Here is a 21,692-nt window from a genome sequence, read left to right as displayed (position 1 = left end):
CCCAGAGGGGATGATGCCCATTAAAGTCCCCCAGGAGTAGAAAGGGAGACGGCAACTGTTCAACGAGAGCATCAAGGTCTGATTGATCATATGTCTCTCCAGGGGACAGGTAGAGAGAACAAACAGTGATAATATGACCCAAGGAAACACGGATGGCTACGGCCTCCTAGGGTGTGTTGAGTGACAAAGACAGGATGGGCACATGCTGATCAACCAATAGTGCCACCCCTCCATGTATTCGTCCATCACACAGCCTGTCATTTCTGTACAGAGAAAACTGCCGAATGGTGACTGTATCAGCAGGTTTTAGAAATGTTTCTTCTAAGGAAAGACATACAGGATGGTAGGAAGCAATCAGTGTTTTGATATCATCCAGAATAGAACGTAAACCTCGACAGTTCCATTGTATCAAGGTGGCCATTTTTAATGATGGATAGGCGAAGTGGCTGGAGAACCCTTCTGTTTACGACCACGTCTTTTTCCTTTCTGTCCTTAGTTGGAGGAGGTCTATCAACCTCCATGGATCCTGCCCTGGGTCGAATGGGCAGGTCTTTGTTATTGGAAGGGGATTCCAATGACTGAGGACGCGAACGAATGATTGTTTTGCCTCCTGGGGTGGGAGAAAAAGATGTATCAGAAGAAATGCCTGTATTTGAAACTGAAGGATGTGGATCTTGAGGTTTGTTGGAATGTATGGGAGGAACAGAGATGGGCGTGAAAGTCAATTCATCAACCTTTTTAACCATAGAGGTGAAAAGGCTTTTGATTTGTTTTGAAAACGATTCCCTTGGAGGCACAGAGAGATCTGTCTGCACTCCCACTGTAGTTGTGGAACAAAGTGCAGCAGCGTATGTCCGAGATGGAGTGGCGGGCAGCAATTTCCGAGCCTCAGGATAACTAATGTTATGAGTCGTTTTAAAACGTTGCTCCTCTTTTTCCCCCAACCATTCTGGGCAAGAACGAAAGTAGGAAAGGTGAGAACCATTGCAGTTGATGCAATGTGGGTCCACGTCACATTCACAGGCATTGTGGTCCTTGCCACCGCAAGGAGCACATGTCAGGGAACCACAACATGATGTCTTTGAGTGGCCGAACCTCCAACATTGGAAACATCGAAGAGGGTTTGGAATGTATGGCCGTACCCTGCAAATTAGATAACCTGCCTCGATGGTGGCAGGTGCACGTGATGATGTAAATGTCAAAACAAGGGTATTTGTTGGCAGTGTAACTCCATCTTTGCGAGTAAAGATGAGCCTCACTGCAGAAACTCCTTGAATGGAGAGACCAGCGAGAATCTCTGACTCTGGGACATTCTTCAAATCCCTCTCAGCAATAACTCCTCGTGATGAATTCAAGGTAATATGAGGGGTCACCTCAATAGGTATATCCCCAATTGCCATTGAATTCAAGAGGAGTTCACTGTGGTGGGTTGTGGATGTTTCAACTAATATGTCTCCAGATCGAAGCTTCTTTACTGACTTTGGAGAGCCAGCAAGACTCTCTAGTCCCTTCTGAATAAAAAAGGGGGACAATTGCCCTAAAGGTTTTTCTGAAAGAGAATGTAATATAAGAAAATGAGGTTCATGTGTTACAGATGTTGAAGATTGCTGCTCAGAGTCTTCAAGACGTGGTCGCTTATCTATTGACTGTTTTTTCACTATTTTATTTAAATTTTTTGAAGGAGTATCCATAGGAAAAAAGAAAAATTTTGGTACCCACTGACCCCACTCACTATGAAGCCCTTCAAGGCGATGCACTACAATGTCATGTAAGGACAATGCAGCAACGCCAGGGTTTCGTGAGCACTATACCCAAACACCAGCATCAGGCACAATGTCCACAACACCCATTGAGAACTTCCAACACTGGTACTTGGTTGACTCTAGCCCAAGTGAACCAGCTGATTTACCCAAGGGGCCACCCAAAGGCTGCTCATCTACAGGAATTCAAGGCCAAAGAGGTGTGTTAGGGTTGGACCCCTCAACCACCAGGATCCTCTCCTTCCCTTCACGGGTCACCACGCACGGCAAACATGTAGGTGGATGTTTAGATCTCAGAGAAGGTAACCAGACAGAACCTTCCCTGAGAGGTCCCCTCACCACGTACAGGAATCCACACCGAGGGGCTAACGAAGTTTAGGAGTCTTTACCACTTTACAGGTCCTAGCCAGTGGGGAGGTGGACTGTGAAGACATTTTCTTAAATAGTTTACCAAAATAAAGAATTTGTCCAGAAATACCATTCAGGGCAGTGCTGTTCTGCTGGTGTGGATGGCATGATATCCTTCACTAGAAAGCATACAATAGTCAAGGGAGTGAGACCTCAGTTTTCAGTTCACCCCTTGGATTGGTATCCGTCATTCTACCACCACGTGGATGTGGTTGGTTCCCAGTGGACTGGGTTTTAGATTTAGGGTAGAATCAATCAGCATAAGTCCTCAAAGATGTATTTCAGATGTCTATCTTCTTCTGTAATTTATACTCCATCTGTGTTGTGGGTCACAGAAGAGGTACTGGGAATTGTTACAGTTCCTTCTCTTCTGCTGTTCCTCAATGTATCTTATTCCAAGGATGTTATTATGCATAGGTTGATTCTCGTCAATTTTACTGTTGAGGAAGTTGATTTCTCCATAGTAGACATCTTTTCTCTACCACATGTTAGGATCCTGGATTAATGAATCATTTTCTATTCTTAACGTACACTCTCTTCCATATTCAGGGGGTTTGAGATACCCTCTGCTCTCTTGAACTTGAGGTGAAGATGGCATGATCCTCATCCTACCCCTGTGTGGATGTCAGTGAAATTGGTTTTGGATGTAGTTAATTTATTGAGTGTGGTGCATTGCACCTAGCAACTTTAAACAAGTTGGCACATCCATTATTTATCCCACACCACCCTGATCTGCTGCTCTGTTTTTTCACCCATATATATTTCATATCTTTCTCTGATGGGTGAAGAGTATAACTAGTTCAGAAGTGGAGCCATCTCCCACATCAGATTTCTGAATCTCACTCTCATCTCTAAATGTGTCCTTTGGACAGCTTCAGAAGATGCTTCTTTTCTTCTCTTGCACCAGTCACTCCACCTATTCAACATAGGATTCTACCTATTTATGTAACTGGAGGTAATGTACTGTACCAGGTGTTATAATTTTCCTATAAAAAAACATATATTTTTGACAAGTACTTACCTCTACTAACACTTCTCACCCTTTCTCCCCACTGAAAACTGGTGCTGCCATTTTCTGCCATAACTCAAATTGATAAGTTGGTAGAATTCAGTGGAGGGTATCATGTGCATCAGGAGAATGTCACATCTTGGTGGAGGGTTGTCACATGATAACATGCATGAGACACACATTGGAATGAGTCATTTCCAATGGAGGGGATGGCACAAGGCTTGTGGCATGAGTGAAAAACATCTTGCATATGGATGGCAACACTGAAAGAGAATAGCAATTTATGTGAGAGGAGATAAGTACCTATCGGATATATATACTCTTCAAAACAAGAAACACAAAAGGGATATTTTTGTTATTTTAAAGAGAAATATATGTAATAATGTTACAAGCTCAGAGTATGTGATGTTACACGTGTTAAGGCACTGATTGTCAGACCAAAATGACAATAAAAGTTGTGCACTTTGAAAATGGAGGAAAACAATGGATTTTTCGCCAAAACGCATTCGTGTCCAATAAATTTGTTTGAGAGATCTGCATGTTCTGCAAGTGCAACATGTGCAAAATCCCTATAAAAGTGACGGGTTCTCGGTTTCCATAGCTCAGTGTTAAGCCACCGACACGCAATACAGTTACTGAGCTGTGAATGTCCACCCAAGCACCATCACAAGGCTATGGAATCGTCACCTACAACATGGATCAACTCGTGACCGTCCACAATCTGGCAGACCTCGTGTGACCACGCCCACACATGATCTCTACATCCGCCACATCACCTTCAGGATAGGATCACCACTGCGACGTCTACTGCCTCAACCATACCAGGGCTGCGTAGGATTTCCGATCAGACCGTTCGCAACCATCTACGAGATGCAGGAATCCGACCTCGACGTCCAGTTAGAGGTGTCATCCTCACCCAGCAACATCGTCAAGCACAGCTGCAGTGGACTTGGGCACATCAGGTATGGCCTCATCAACAATGGAGGCATGTTTGGTTCAGCGATGAATCACGTTTTATGCTTCGTAGGCAGGATGGAAGGACCCGTGTTTACCGTTGCCGAAGTGAACGTTTTGCAGCAAACTGTGTGCAGAATGTTGACAGATTTGGTGGTGGCAGTGTCATGATGTGGGCTGTCATTGCCTACAATGCCAGAACAGACCTTTTGCACATTCGAGGGAATCTTACGGCTCAACGATACGTCGACGAGATTCTTAGGCCCCATGTGCAACCCATCATGGTGAACGTCAACAACGTTTTTCAACATGACAACGCCCGTCCTCACACAGCCCGACTCACCACTGTCTTCTTGAGACACCACAACATCAACGTTCTTCCCTGGTCCTCCAAGATCACCAGATTTAAACCCCATCGAACATCTTTGGGACAAGTTGGACCGACGTCTGCGACGGCGACAACCTCAACCGCAGACTCTACCTCAGCTTGCAGCAGCTTTGCAGGCTGAGTGGACAGCCATTCCACAGGATGTGATTCGTCATCTCATCGCTTCCATGGGCAGAAGATGCCAAGCAGTTATTGATGCTCACGGGGGGCATACTCATTATTGACGTTGAGTGACGTTAAACTTCAACTAGTGAGCGTGGACTTCGCCTTTACAGACTTTGGATGTTCAGCAGTGAATGTGCAAAGTTTCACACGTCACACAGAACTACCCGGAATAAACTTGTTAACAATTTGTCTCATATTTTGCCTTTTGCATTTCTTTTTTTGAAGAGTATATTTTCAGTAAAGGAAAATTATAACTTTGTGGTGTTATAAGAAAGCAATAAATCACTTTAAACAAAAAAGGTTTAGAAAATATAAAAAAGATATTTATTAATTTATTTCATTATACAGGTGGTCAATGTTACCTCGGTTATTTTTTACATCACAATATAACAATTAACAAAACAGATTTGTTTTTATATATATCTGAATAACTGGGCAAAATACATCATGCATAAAGGTTGGAACAATTAATGTGTGAGAATGAGAAAATGTACATTAATCATTGTTGTGTATGAAATGAAACTGGAGCTAAATTTTGAAACAAGTCCATGATATCCTACACTTGAAACAGCCATTCACCATCTGCCTCTAATAAAACAGGAAAGAAAAAGTAGTAATCAAGTTACTACTAACAAACTGCTAGGAATGATAACTTTAAAAGTTTATAAGAATTAGCCAATTGTATTGTTCCTTATGGAGATTTCTAAATCTTATGTGATGTAATAAGCATCCAGAATTTATCTTGAATTCTCTAACACTTAGGGAAAACAGTGTAATAATGTTTAAATGTTACTTGATGAATGATTATTTAATAAGTTGACAGAAGTTGCGATTGAGTTAAAGAGGATTAATAGGTTTTATTTATTGACTGGGTAAAAAAGAAAATTGATTTGGTCAGCGAGTTGAATAGTTAGTTAGTGAAGCTGTTACCATGTGATTTGTTGATTGATAACAGTGTGTGTTAGCAAGCCAGTTTTGAGGTGTGCCAGTGGTAACAAGTGAATTTTATCTGCTATACTTTTACCATATGATCAAAAAGAACCTGCACCATGATATAACATGTCACAAAAATAACTTTAGGAGATAAAAGTTTTACTTACTACATCTGGTTGTGTGTTTCTGTTAACCTATTTACTTTATCACGACTGTATTGACTGTGATTGTCAGTTAAGTATTATTCAAGCTTTTAAGAAACTGTTCCACATAAATCATAAATTTAATAACTGATGGGAAACTAAAGCTCAGCACTGATTTATATCATTTTTTTATATGAAGACTAATTTACTTTACTTTTTTTTTTCCATGTGAACTTTTTGTTTGCTGTTGTTGTTTCCATAAGTATTGTTTCATTTGACAAATAACTTTCAATAACATGGAACTGTTAAATCTTGTTGTCACTTGTTTAATTTTTTTTTTGTCCAATCTCTCGCTTTTGTCTTCTGTCAAGGGAATGTTTGTACTGGACAACCATAAAGTAAGTATTTCTTGAAGATAAAAATTAAGTGTGCATAAAGACAGATGGCTAAAAACTTTGGTACACTGTAACAACTAGGTTAAACATTATGGTGTAAGAAGTGATGTATTTCATAAGTTAATAAAATATACAGATAACAAGAGGCTTCAAAGGCTAACTCTTCAACCTTGCAGAATTACAGAAAAATGAGTGACAAGAAACAATCTTGTATAGTTAATAAGTTACAAGTTGATAAATACCATATTTAATTTGAGCAGTTTTATTTCAAATGTATTTGTCTGACCTTACAATGATGTTGCTAGCAGCAACCTGTATAGAGCAAAGTATTAAACATTACAAACTGAAACATCAGTTCTGCTAAAGCGACCTTAGATTTATGCAGAGGACTGGACTGCTGTCACCATCTGGAAGCTAGCTACTTGTCACCTGTCTTATTATTTTCATGCCCAGCTGCTGATTAGTCAGTACATCACATTAAGCAACACAGGCCACCTTATTGTTGGATCCCTCCCTAAATGCATGAATAGTTTTTTAATAAGAAAATCAAAACTGTACAGATTTTACAAAGTGAGGCCTAACTTGAGATAATTTTTTTAACATGGAATCCATACATTTTTAAATATAGTGTACAATTCTGTTAGCTTTGCTATTAGAAACAATACACTGCCTTGATGGCTTGGAGGACTTACTACGCTAATCAGACCATCTGAAATATAAAAAAAAGTAGTGGTGATCTAGACCTTATGTATGTCAGAAATTGCATGACCTATAACTGTCATGGTGTTAACTTTATAAGTAACTGAGGTGTAATTATTATAATTTTATTCAAGTCAATTATAAATAAAAATTACAGTAAGGATAACTGATGCAATATTATTATTTGTTAACAGCAATTGTTTATTCCTTTCTTAATATTTCTAATTTGAATCAACTACACCATTAATTTGAAGAAGTGACAAACCAGCAATCTCATGCCAACTGTATAGATTCTAAAGTCAAAATGCAGTACTGTTGTGTGTAACACTTCCATTTTAAATTTACAGCCACATTATCTCTGCAATAACTTGAGCTTTGACCATCATCCTGCCAACAAGCAATAAAGTTTACATATAGGAAGAATGCATCCAATCAAAATGTTTATAAAGCATTCAGGCAGATGGGTTAACAAAGCAGAAATTAAAGCCTGATTTTTCTGTTCTTTATGTCTATGGGGCAAAACTGTGGGGCATGCTCCCCTTGTTGGGCATGAACAGTTAACAAAGGAAACCTGTAACTAGAACTATTCAAGCTTATAAATTATATTTATATTATTTAATATTATTATATCATATTTAATAATATTATATTATTAAATTATATACTAAGCTTAAAATACAATATTACATTCTCTAAAAAAATAAATAAAAAAACTATAATCATATATGAAAAACACCTATTCAACACTCAGTAATTAATGTAGTTCTATTTAATTTGTTTTACTTTTCAAAATAGCTTCAGCCTAAATTATAATTTATTATTAATCATTAAAGTTCAACTGAACTATAATACAAAAAAATTAAATTAACAAAGTAAAGTGTATCTGTTAAATTTAATAATATTTATATTAACTACACAATAAATATGTGAACTGCACTGTCAGTATGTAGCAAAATTAACGGTTTGACAATTTTCCAGAATAATTACAACTTGATGCATAAAGGCAGAATCATTTAAACTCAACTTTTAATTTCTACATCAGTATTTAATATTCATATATGGTGCTCACATGTCCTTCGGACCTAATATTCTATATCACTGTTTCATATAAAATGTAACCATATATCCTTAAGATAATAAGCAATTCCCTTCTTATTAATTTGTACCATTCAAATAACTGTTATAATACATCATATAGGTTTTATATTTTCAGCAATTATTAACAATCACTTTAGCTTCTATAATTACCAAAGTCATAATTCATTATAGTATAACACAAGTCATTAAAACATCCTATAGCTCACATAAACTTATAAAATATGTTTCCTATTTATGGTTAAACACATTCATGGACTTATGTCCACTCTTTTAAATTTCTTCAGCAATAACCTCAGTTAATATACTCTATTACATGGTTCAAAAAGGAATAAAAATGATATCAAAACACTTTCCTTGCCTTTCCATAGGAGCAAATAAAACACAGTATCCAAAGACTTCGTCTTCTTACACTAAAAGACCATTAGAGATCATACATACTCAAAGACTGCATGTTCCTATGTTACGAGATCATAACACAGTACACAAAGGCAGCATATTCCAATATACTACATGACAGATAACTAGAAGCTTGTGTCCCTAGACCACAAGAATTAGACAGTACCCAAAAACTGCATGTTCCTATATTACAAGACTATGACAAACAATATCCAAAGACTGCATGTTCCTAGACTACAACACTATAACAGATAGCACCTGGAGACTGCATGTTTCCATAACATAAGGTCATGACCCACACTTCACTACCAAGTGATGCTATACACTTCACTGTAACCATACAGTACTTTGTAGGGTAGGAAAATTCTAGACTTAAAACTCAATAACCCTTCTTCAGACTTCTACTTACTTATCTGATATTCAACATCTATCTTTTTATAGATAGCTAGTTTTCTTTTAATATAAATAAATAGTATACAAGTAACATAAATAATAAATTATGGGTTTTTATTTATAAAATCAAAGAGTGTATAAGTAATATAGTCCATACGGAATGTGTTTTTGATATAACCAATGAGAACATAAACAACACAAAGTATGGGTTTTGTTTATACAATAACAAGTATAGAAACAAGGTAATCAACAGAGTATGATTTTCTTCAGATATGACTCTAGTGGAATATTTTTAATTATTAGTGTCACACAAGGAATAGACTCTTGAAACACGGGTTAGGCAATGAAGAAGCAGTTAATACATGAATAAAGTGGGGGATAAGAGATCAAAATCAAACAAAACACATCAGAAGTAAAGAAAAAACTGAAAACAGGACCCATAATTCTCAAAATTAGTTGTAAGAAGCAACTATCCAAAAACCAGTTCATGATTATGAGAAACTCACTTGAAGTAAAAATGTATTATAAAGACAGCTGTTATAGGTATAAAACATACCAGCCATCTTTGAAATATAAAAACCTGTCTAACCTATAACTTATGATGCAGGAAAGATCTGTTACATAAAAAGTGAAAGTTTCACCTGTTGAAACTCAAGAACAAAGAGTAAAGTTTCACTTGTTGAAACTCAAGAACAAAGAGTCAAGTTTCACCTGTTGAAACTCAAGAACGAAGAGTAAAGTTTCACCTGTTGAAACTCAAGAACAAAGAGTAAAGTTTCACTTGTTGAAACTCAAGAACAAAGAGTAAAGTTTCACTTGTTGAAACTCAAGAACGAAGAGTAAAGTTTCACCTGTTGAAACTCAAGAACAAAGAGTAAAGTTTCACTTGTTGAAACTCAAGAACAAAGAGTAAAGTTTCACTTGTTGAAACTCAAGAACAAAGAGTAAAGTTTCACTTGTTGAAACTCAAGAACAAAGAGTCAAGTTTCACCTGTTGAAACTCAAGAACAAAGAGTCAAGTTTTAACTGTTCAAACTGGAAAACAAAGAGTCAAGTTTTACCTGCTGAAACTCAAGAACAAAGAGTAAAGTTTCACCTGTTGAAACTCAAGAACAAAGAGTCAAGTTTCACCTGTTGAAACTCAAGAATAAAGAGTAAAGTTTCACCTGTTGAAACTCAAGAACAAAGAGTAAAGTTTCACTTGTTGAAACTCAAGAACAAAGAGTAAAGTTTCACTTGTTGAAACTCAAGAACAAAGAGTAAAGTTCAGTGACCCCACTTGTTGAAACTCAAGAACAAAGAGTAAAGTTTCACTTGTTGAAACTCAAGAACAAAAGAGTAAAGTTTCACTTGTTGAAACTCAAGAATAAAGAGTCAAGTTTCACCTGTTGAAACTCAAGAACAAAGAGTCAAGTTTCACCTGTTGAAACTCAAGAACAAAGAGTCAAGTTTTAACTGTTCAAACTGGAAAACAAAGAGTCAAGTTTTACCTGTTGAAACTCAAGAACAAAGAGTCAAGTTTCACCTGTTGAAACTCAAGAACAAAGAGTCAAGTTTCACCTGTTGAAACACAAGAACAAAGAGTCAAGTTTCACCTGTTGAAACACAAGAACAGAGTCAAGTTTCACCTGTTGAAACTCAAGAACAAAGAGTCAAGTTTCACCTGTTGAAACTCAAGAACAAAGAGTAAAGTTCTAATTGAGTGATATTTAAACCAAAAACTCAAACTTTTGCTGTTGAATTATTTATAACCAATAAGAAGAGAAAATTTAAAGTTACCAAATTCTCTATGAGACTAGCTTATTCTGGCTGACATTGAATCACCACACTTTACCCAGCTAAGGGAATTATTTTAGCTCACTTAATTGCTTAGTTAAATTATAAAAGTTTAAAATGTTGTATTTTTATGTGTTTTAATATTCTGCTAATATATATTCTTTATATTTGGAATAAAAAAGAATTACATAAAATATTGCCAGTGACTCTACCACAAATTAGGGTTAACTTTTGATAAAGTTGGTACAAGATCTACAAGTACTAAATTTCTTGTTATTTACGTACACTAGTTATCAACAGTAATAACAGTGTACAAACTTAGATTAAATAAAAAAACGTGTGTAAAGCAATATTCATGTTAGCATGCACACACTGGGAGAGGATTCTGTAATGTGTGATTGTAGTTTGACAGTGTATGTTGGTAACTCGACCATTATAATTTGTAAAATATTAACTTTCACTGTAAGAATAAATAATGTGTAATTTTCTGTTACAATATACAGCCATTGTAGAGGAAAATGAAAGGAGTGAGATTTGTTTTTTATTTTTCATGTTACTATACATTGATGATTTTACTACAGTTAGGGTTAGAGAAGACAGTAGATTAAAAGATTTATTTACAAAGTTCTAGAGGATATGTAAATAAAATATGAAAACTGAAATACACAAACTTTATTCTTAGCTGAAAATCACCTTTCACTCAGACTTGACTTATTAAGAGCTTCCTAAATTTAGAGATAAAACTTCACAAAAAAAAATTATTCTTATTTCTTGTGAAGGAATTTCCTGTAATGTTTACTGAAAGCTCTAAAAAATTTCATGAAGTTACAGCTAGTAATTTTGAAATTATAGTTCTCATTAATCATTTATTACATGCTCAGTCCAAAGTCTATTTTGACCCAGAAAGATGAAAGAACTAACGTGATCTCTCAAAAACAACTCAGAGAAACTAGGAAGATGTAGAGAGGGATTATTAAAAGTAATAAAGTCATTGTATCATCCCTACAGAATAAAACAGGTGTGAAATAAAGTAGGTGAGAGATAGAGTAGGTATGAAATAAAGTGGTGTAAATTATGTGTCAAATAAATTATTCATATAAATATAAATTCTTCATTAGTTGCAGAACAGGTGCCTCAGCTTGGTCTGATCTAAAGTTATCATACATTTATGGATAAAGTCTGTGGTTAGTTTAATGAATTTAACACCAGTTTTCATTGTGAAAAACTCCCCTTCTACAAGTTGCCGTCGAGAAATTCATTATAAAGTATTTGCACACATGAACCAGAAATGTAACTGAAACAGATGTGAACTATCTGGATGAAGATACATCTGTTTAGTCAATTTCTCTTAAGTACCATGCTGAAGAAATTTTGGCTGACCTGAAAGAACCCGATTCAAATTTTGATGAGGAAATCAACACAGTTCATGGTAGTGAGAGAATTTTTTGTTTTTATGGATGCTGTCACTCATATGCATTTTCACGTATGACGTTCATATGTTTGCTTATTTTATTAATTTTACTAAGTTGTTTAAACTCCAAATTAAAAAACAAAAACCTTCATTTTTGTTTAAACTTCTGACCTTCCATTTTCAGACTAAGCTAAAATAGATCATGAGTGGAAGAATACTGCTACCCTATAAGTTACCCACTGTATTAAATATTAATACCCCTGATACCCCAAATTACAGGCAATGGGTACTTCCCAAAAAAACTGCAACAGACCTTCACAGCTGCACAAATTTACTAAAATCTTTTAGCGACAAATTAAGACATTTATAGGCCTAAGCGATGAAAAAATTATAGTGCCCCATATATACACATAGGTTAAAATAAAAGCAATACTAAACCGCAAACGATATATTTTTATCTTTCGAAATGAAACAAAGTTGTATGCTGAAATTAAAATAGTTGTTTTGTGTGTGTGTGTGTGCTCCTACTTTGCTGGTGCCAAAAGCACATGCTTAGTCCGCCTATTGAGTAATCCAGGACTGCCCACATCCTATCTGGAATATAAAACAATTCTAAATCTCTAGGAAACTGAAAAAACACTGGGCATATCGGCTAAATAGTATCACTGCTTTTATTACTCACAAGTACAGGATACTCAAACCCTAATACGCATACCACTGGTAGGACACGAATCTGATATCAGTGACATACAAAAGCAGTATAATAACTTAATAAGCCCAATATGAGCTTTAGACACGACTCTTCTCAATTCTAAATTATAAACTAGTTCTCGGTCTCAGCCTGCAAAGACGCTCCTGTTTTATTGCAATCAATTTCAAATTGAAAAAAAAAGCACCATATATTTTTCAGTTGCACAAGAATTAGTTACATTCTTCCCAGTAATTAGTTTCTATCAAGAATATTAAATTCTGCTACGAGATCTGTTTGTTCGTTCCTTTTAAACTAGACCTCAGTTTAATTTTAAAGTTCAAAAAGTTAAAACAACAAATGATACGCGAGCCCGAATAGTTTAACAACTATTACACTTTTAATATCGATTCTTTTATTACTACTAATAGTAATACGTTTTTTCCTTCTTAACACCGAATGTAGTACTACTAGTAGTATAAACTCATATTACTGTCAGAAAATGTTCATTTGAAATTCCTACCATTTTTGTTTTTCGAGCCTTATTTGAAGTTTAAACTCAATGTCAATATCGATTGCAATGGAGCGTCCACTTTTATCGAATAATTACATTTACGCTAACAAATAAATGAGAAAAGACACGTTTATTTTAAATACGTTATGCGTAGTTTCTTCGCCCTATCCATGTACGCAACATGCGCGGGCGGATTTAATTGTTAACTAAAGCTAATCGAGTTTTTACTTGCTTTAGTTTAATATATAATATTGGTGTGAATAGGGCAATTCTCCACGTCCCGGTCTCTTTTTTTTTCGTTTATTTATTTATTTTTTTGGTTAATAATGAATTTACATTTCCGCCCCTTTGCACATGGTCCCGTAATTAAAAACCCCAAATAATGAATGTCTTCGATATATTAAAGTCTGAAAGCATTCATCAATACAATACATTAGATCGCAGTCTTTCGATATCTGTGATTCGTTAATTTGTAGTAATATTTGGCGCATAAAAGGGGTGAAGCCACATTTCGTAAATGCAAATAAATCTTAAATTTTCCTTGAACCTCTGATAACACACTCTCTCTCTCTTTAGGTGTTTGGGTATATAAATTTGTATACCCAAGAGGGTCAGGTATACTAGACCTTTTCCTCCTTCCTTTACATTGTTTGAGTGGACTTATTATTATATTTAAAATAAATACAGAGGGCCAGAGTGATAAGCATAACCCAGGTCCTTTTCAGGGCAATGTCCATGTATGATGTTCTTTCAGTTTTTTTTTTTTTTTTATAAGTCTAGAACGTAGGTGGCTACTACAATTGTATTTTGGTTGTGGGAAAAGATGTGGATGAAATTTATGTCAGTGTATTTAGTTGGAGAACAATATATACCTGCTACTGTTATTATCGAGTGGTTTTCTAAGAGGATATCAACCATTGTATTTTCGTTACTACTGTTTATTTTGATTTCAGTAACGGAAAGGTTGTTTTTGTATAATAGCATAATTCCTCTGTTGGTGTATTGATTATTTGTTCTATCTTTTCTTATTGACGTATAGTTACATATTTTGAATCTATTATTGGGATAAATTAGGGTTTCACTTAGAATAAAAATATTAGGGTTTGTATCTTTTATTATGTCTTCGATCTCGTGTTTCTTGGAAGCAAGTGCACCTTGGATGTTGATGCTTAGAACTGTGAATTTACGTTTTTAGCATGTATCCTGTGATTGTTGTGATTAGTTGCGGTATGTATGGTGTTATGTGTTTTTAGCGATGCTTATGAAGAGGTCTATGCTATTTTTAGATTGGGTTGGTTTTGTTAATTCTGTAATGAACTCTAAGAATGTTTTTAATTATATTTGCTATTAAACTTGTTTAATCGTTTGTGCTGTCTTTTATTGTAAGATTGTTGTTTTCTTGGATGTTTGTTGTATGTGTTTTTGTAAAGTTCTTGTAAATTGCTTACTGTTCTGGTTGAATTTTGTTGTTCTTTTGTTAGTGATTTTGGTTGTGTAATGTTGTCTTTCAACTTTTGTGCATATGTAGTTGGTCCTGTAGTTGTGTGTGTTTGTTGTACTATTGTGTTATATGTATCGTCTTGTATTGGTTTTATTTCATGAATACGTTGTCTTATCTTTTTATATTTGTCGCACCCTTTATAATTTGCTGTATGTGTTTCTCCACAGTTGCAGCATTTTGGTGTATCTTGTTCTTTTTTACATGCAGATATGTGGTGTTCATCGCCACATCCGCCTGATAACACTAGAAATATTTGTGTTTGTTTTTAAATTTTGCACAAAGCTACATGAGGGCTATCTGCGTTAGCTGTCCCTAATTTAGCAGTGTAAGACTAGAGGGAAAGCAACTAGTCATCATCTCCCAACGCCAACTCTTGGGCTGCTCTTTTACCAACGAATAGTGGGATTGGCCGACACATTATAACGCCCCCACGGCTGAAAGGACGAGCATGCTTGGTGCGACACTACAAATATATTTTCAAAGTTGAACATAAAATCAACATCAAACTGTATTGTTCTTCCAAAATATCAAACGCGAATTCATTTTTCCATTGTTATTATTTTTAACAGAGGCTCAGAACAGAGCAGAAATTTTTATTGGTGTTTACTAAAATTTTCATAATCGATTGAAAGATAGAAAGGAATGAGGCATTAAACAAATTCAGAAACATGCATTTTGTTTTTATTTTGCCAGTGTTTCGGTTTGTCTTTTTCGTGGATATGTGAGCGTTACAATTTATAAAATCTACCAGAAGTTTTTCCATGCCAAATCATTGACATCCACTATCTGATTTCTTTACTAAATCAATTTGCACCTGACTTTTGCTTATTTTGTATTTGATTCTTTCTCCCTCGTTGTATAAAGAGTACTGAATTATTCAAGTTAATTAATAGCATATCTCAAACGAACACTTGAGCTTTCTTCTTCGAAAACACTGGGGTTAAAGGGTGTTATAGTTTTGAGTTAAAATGATTCATTAAACCAACGTTTTCTCCTAATGTTATCAATAATATATTTTAATACAAGCTGGAGTACCCTCGCCATCTAGTACAATCAATGAAAGATTATCTTAAGACATAAAAAATGTGCTCCCCCTACATGTAATTGTGAAAAACGCAAAATCCCCATAAAAACTTCAAAATAAAAACGTGAAACCACAAGTTGCATTTATATCCACATGGATACAATGAAACTTCATGCCAAAGTTGGTTACGATCCACCAACAGCGGGCGAAGAAACGGTAAAAAAAAACGCCCATAAAAATCGCAAAATTTAAAATTTGTATGCAATTTTCCTCTGGACCTAGTGAAACTTATACTAAATTTGATTAAGATCCGTCCAGAGGATGCGAGTTATTGGTAAAAATGCAAAAACACAAAACTGAAAATTTGTATGTAACCACGCATGGACCTAATGAACGTTGGTGAAGTTCCACCAATATAATGCAAAGTAGTTACATGAATATACAATAAGACAATTAATTTTTAGAAATTATCCAAAGCTTTAAGCTTAACGTTATGCAAAATGAAGTTTCGTTCTTGAAAATTAGTATTTCCTGAGATACAAATATGCTATAACAACTTGCCAATTGAAAACGTTAAAGTGACATAAAAGTTATATTTAAAGAAAATGTAATAAAGTCTTTAAAATTATCTTGCGTTCTAAAACTAACAGTCTAAATGTCTTTTCTTACTCTTGGTAAACCTGGTTTTACATTTAAAAAAACCACAAAGTTAGGCTGATGCATGGCCCATTTTGTAAGTGTTACATTTGTCTATATATTTCCAAATACAAAAAATGTGCCAGCCACAGCTGTTATCTGAGTCGTCAACAATACCACGGAAGATGTTATCTTCCTCATAAGAAAACGTGAGTAACTGCCAACTGACGATTTTTTCGCGCACCAGAGACTGGAAAAACTGAGTAACCTACGTCAATACCTCAATATATACAAATTTAAATTTTGAAAAAAATGCACATGAACTAAAGGGGAGGGAAGCTAAGATATGATAGCCTTGTTCCACAGCTATCAATAAGAAAGCCCATCTTTACAGAGAAATGTTCTGGACACTGACAACAGTTTGCAGTAAAAGCAATACACAGCGTCTTTAACTTTAAGATTATCTAGATAATCATTAACAACTCCATTTTCTTTACTTTTAAAATAATTACAAGTCTTTATCTGTGTGAAAATCTAAAAAGTTAAACATCAAGTCATTTTTACGAAGTACTTACATACTCATATGTTACAATTTTCCGACAACGAACACAAGTCATTGGTTAGTAAGTCCTCTCCATTTTCTTTCTAACTTACAAGTCATCTTCTGCAAAACGTTTATCTTCTGTAACACTTTTTTATCCATCTGTTTTATTTCATTGTGTTATCTCATGTCGTAAAATGCTACTGTGTGTGCGGGAATTAATCTGTGCCCTCTTTAATATATCACTGACGAAAATATTTGAAATTTGTTCCTATCCTAACTGATGCTTCTTGTTTTCTCTCATGGCACTGCTTTATTACACTATCTAAGAAACATGTCCATGGTATAGCTTCTACACTACACTAATTTCAAAGTCAACTTCACTAATGACGATTTAATTAAGTAATATTTTTCTGTAATAATAAAAAGGCGTGTCTATGTGCATGATCGCCACTGCTCCCGGAGTAAAGAACCTATAAACTTCAAATTTTGCGAACTAATAAGTGAACCCTGAGGGTGTGCACCTGGGTATTATTACCTGTCCACATGCGCTCAAGCGCAGCTTTTTAATCAGAAAAGATCTGTGACTGTTATGCAGATGTAATACTTTTATAGCATCCCTGCCATTTGTATAATATAAAATGCATTGATAGACTAAACCAAGCACTATTTAAGTTGATAATGTAAGATTACACAATGAAGCATAATACAGCAGGGGTACAACTACATTTTACAGTTTCATCCAGCATCGAAATAAAGTGAGAACCTGTTTGTTATTGAATGACAATAATTCAGATGTTATGCAAGTGTAAAAGGCTGTTGCGGTAGCAATGGTGGTGAACCACACAGATAATGACGATTCCATTAGTGTACGAACTTTGTGCACGTTATTTGTGACAAATAAGTAGCTTTGATAGAAGTAATTGAAAGAGACAGTTTTATGTTTGCTTCACTATGGTGAATAAAACTACTTACACCTATACGAGCAGTTGAAGATGCACAATTGGCTAAATCATTGATATAAGTCAGAAAAACGTGGTGCCCAACATTTTGTTCAGCTAAAGGCAGAAAAACGGCGAGAGCGTTTTTTTTCAAACTGTAAGTAATGCAAGCACCAGAAGATGGTTACTGCACTATAAATTAAGTATAAAAATGGTATTAGTGGCTACTTTGGATCACGATGGTGATGCAATTATTACAATATGTGCTCCTCAAGGAAAAACTTTGGAGGTATTGTAGGCTTTCATTCACAGAGAATAGTCCTCTCTCTGAGGTTTATAGCAGTTAAGCTATTAGCTCACACGTTACTACAGTCCATTGCTAGTACATTAGCTGAGCAAAGGGTAGAACAAATTAGATCTAAGAAAATCTAAACTGTGAGGAACTAACTCCTCTAGCTTGTTATTTTTAGAGGTGTGCCATGATTTTACTGTCATCCTCAATTTGAGGGTTTGTCTGCGAGGGTTATATACACAATCACGTGCATGATTGATAATTCGTGTATTACCTGTCAAACAGATTGAAATGATCATATATTGTAGATCATAATGGTTTAGTTGGAAATATATCAGTGATGAAGGGTCCATACTATACACTTCGTGATGACGAGAAGCCCACTTGAAGTAAAAATTTATCTGAAGACGGTTGGAAGGTTAAAAAACTTTGTTAACCTGAATATGGCCTAAGAAGGCCGAAATTGTTCTTTATTTCAATAAAAGTTTTAATACATGCTGCTTGAGATACATATTTTGTTATTGTTTGGATGTGAAGTACATTTATTGGTGGATAATTTCAGTTTATTAGTCTTCCAGTACAAACGTGTTACAGTATTCACAGGATTATAATCTCACGTGGTTAAGGTCTGCATTAGTTGATATCATGAATCTACACCATAGAGACTAGGTTTAGCAATAATACTTGCTAGCAGCATCAAAACAACTCTGTTTAAACTATATTAGTCTGCATCTCATATTTTGACATCCCTATACATTAAAGTACAAGCTGGAGCAACTCTAATTTGGAAGGTTGATTGCAGTAACATCTGATTTCCAAACCATTTTGGATAATACTGGAAATACTTAGCAGTAGAGATAGTTGTTTGTGATCAGAGCCGTACCAAGGGTAATGCAAGCTGTGTGTTTGCACAAAGCTCTGACCCATAGAGAGTGCACATTTGTTTCTTTCAAGGCAAATAAAGATTATACTTTTGAAGAGCTTAGAATTTTATGTCTTGCACAGAGTAGTATCAACAATTGGTATGACTATATTTTGGTTACTTCTTGAAAAAATCAGATAAATCCATACTCTTCAAGTGGAATATCATGGTAAAATATTTACCAGATATTTTGTGCCTTTCAGTTATAACAGTTTGGATGCTTTGACTTGTTTTTTTTTGTTGTTTTTATTTCACATAAAGCTACACAAGGGCTATTTGCACTTGACTTCCTAATTTAGTAGTGAAAAACTAGAGGGAAGGCAACAAGTCATCACTAACCACCATTGACTCTTGGGCTACTCTTTTACCAGCCAATAGTTGGATTGGTCAACACATTATAATGCCCCCTGGGGTTGAAAGGGCAAGCTTGTTTCATGGTAGAGGAATTTAAATACTCTGGTTGCAAGTTCAGCTTCCTGATGTACATTGAAACATTACTGAATTTTAGGTGATCTATTCTGAGTATGTGTCCAGATAATATTTACAGTGCTACCAACTACAATAACTAGAAGTTTCACCATGTACACCTTGCTTTCCAAGTGTTCAAGATAAAATTCTATGGACACTACATCATAAAACCATTAAAAACTCCATTTTTGAACTAAGGGCCTATACACATCCTCCATGACATTTTGCTGTCCTCTTATGCTTTGCAGTGTTGAGAAAACATGCAGCGAATATTTTCTTGCTAATTATTCACCTTCTGTATAATGTTTCCAAAGGTACTAAGGACACCTTCAATCCATAATTTGTATATCAACCTTTTCCTTTCCATCTGTTTATCTTTGTACTGAATGCTCTTTGTGGCAAGAATTGGAATGTTGTGTAATTAGATATCCAAAACACTTGACTTATTGTCTCCTGACGTATGACAAGAATGATTCTGTTTTCACCACTGTTATGTTGTTATTGCACAGTTGTCTCTCATGATAACACCCAAAATTTTTTTCAGAATCATTTCATTGCTGTTTTGACAACCTTCCTTTTATTTCTCGGTGTTAAGGCATCTGGATGCAATAGGCCTAGCAAGACAATAGTGGATTAAACCTTGTTCAAACAAAGTGAAGAAACTGTGTTTTTGAATGGCAAGTGAATATTCATATGTATATCATAATGTTTTTTGTCACACTTAAATTTTAGTGGTATGTGACATTTTAAGTGGTATGTGAATCAGCTTCTGGTATTAAAAAAAGCTGGGAAGCACTGCTATAGACAGCACTCCCACTTACAGATGGAACCAACAAGTCATCTCCAAACTCTTAACACATGGACTGAAGAGAGGAAAGAAACTTATCTAGTTCTGAAACATATTATATTCTCATCCTTATTAACCCTAGTTTAAACTGACACATCACATAGCCTATCATCTTCCTTAGCCAAAGGTGAACACAAGAAGGCACTGACTATTGTTTGGACATTAGCTACTTTGGAAACCTGTTCAATTGACTACTAATATCAGTAAGTGACTGCAATCTGCTATTGTGGCTTACACAAGTGAAAACTAACACTGAAAGTTGCTGAAGTGATATGTTGCTCTACAAACTGAGTAAAGACTTTTTGTTTCTTCTATTTTAAAATTATTTAGCTCTAGTTTGTTCAAATTAATTTTCTCTTGGAGGGTTAGTGAAGAGTTCCCTTATTAGTCTGCAAATGAAGATTTCTTTATGGAACATTATATATACATAAAAACGGCTGGTATGGGTACAAGTGGGTTTTCTCGTATTTCACGGATTTATGAATCATTATTTTTAAAAAATTAAATTTTAAACTTTTATCTGTTAATGTGTTAATAATAAAACCTTAAATTTCATTATCAAAATTTACCATACAAGTCATTCTGAAATCAATTCAGTTAAACCTGAAACTAATCAAAACCCGGATGTCAAAATTAAAATGAATTATAATACAACTGTCACTAATAAATTACACAAATTATTTTACCTCTGATGTTAGTCTTCTGAACTCACCTACTCCTGTTTTGGATTGTAAGTGAAACAAGAGAACCCAGATTAACCAAACAACATTTTCATACATCACAGACTGCATTATTAAAACCACAATACATTCACTTCCCACATCTTGGTGATGGATATTTTAAAAACACTACGTGTCATGAACAACTGAATTATTTAAAAATTAAATTTGCCTGGATGGTAATCTCATTTTAAAGTGAGCTTGAAAACAGTCACCATTTCTAATATTTATCTGGGAGGTTGTAGTTTACTTATCAATTCCAAATATCACTTTAAAAAAACATTCTAATTCATATTTGACTAATTTGTTAGTTCAAAGCAAATAAAGAAAGCACATAATACACACTTAACTCTATCTAAAAAGTAACACTGCAATATTCCACTTTTTACTTTATATCTAACCACAGTAACATTCTATCGAAAGTTATTTGTATTTATTATTACATAGTCAACAGCAATAATAAAAAATTAGCCCTATTTATTGATCAGTAAAACCAATACCTAATCCAATAATTATAATGTAATTATTCAACCGTACATGATAGGACAAATATGAATGTTCTACTGAAATCTTAAAAATAACATAAGCTGGGCATGATTACAAGCAGATCTTTAAAAAACCGTAAGCAAACTAGATGCCAAACATTTAAAAGTGAGCTGAAATTTACAAAT

The 21,692-nt window shown here is 34.9% G+C and overlaps 1 protein-coding gene across 13 annotated transcripts in view; it reads right to left on the bottom strand.

Annotated features, from left to right (window-relative positions):
* Positions 1-13,316, bottom strand: part of LOC143230512 (uncharacterized) — a 75,704-nt gene extending 62,388 nt beyond the window's left edge. For 4 of the 13 annotated variants that reach the window (XM_076464285.1, XM_076464303.1, XM_076464257.1 and 1 more), the window contains exon 1: positions 13,140-13,316. Coding sequence is in view for 6 of the 13 variants with exons in the window: in XM_076464208.1 (XP_076320323.1) it covers positions 3,209-3,359 (151 nt within the window). In the remaining 7 variants the exon portion in view is untranslated. The other 9 variants (XM_076464242.1, XM_076464208.1, XM_076464218.1 and 6 more) reach the window with 9 other exon arrangements.
* Between the last annotated feature and the right edge of the window lie 8,376 nt (positions 13,317-21,692).

This window comes from Tachypleus tridentatus, chromosome 1 (genome assembly GCF_004210375.1).
Source record: "Tachypleus tridentatus isolate NWPU-2018 chromosome 1, ASM421037v1, whole genome shotgun sequence".
Lineage (NCBI taxonomy): Eukaryota > Metazoa > Arthropoda > Merostomata > Xiphosura > Limulidae > Tachypleus > Tachypleus tridentatus.
This window is presented reverse-complemented; position numbering and strand designations above follow the sequence as displayed.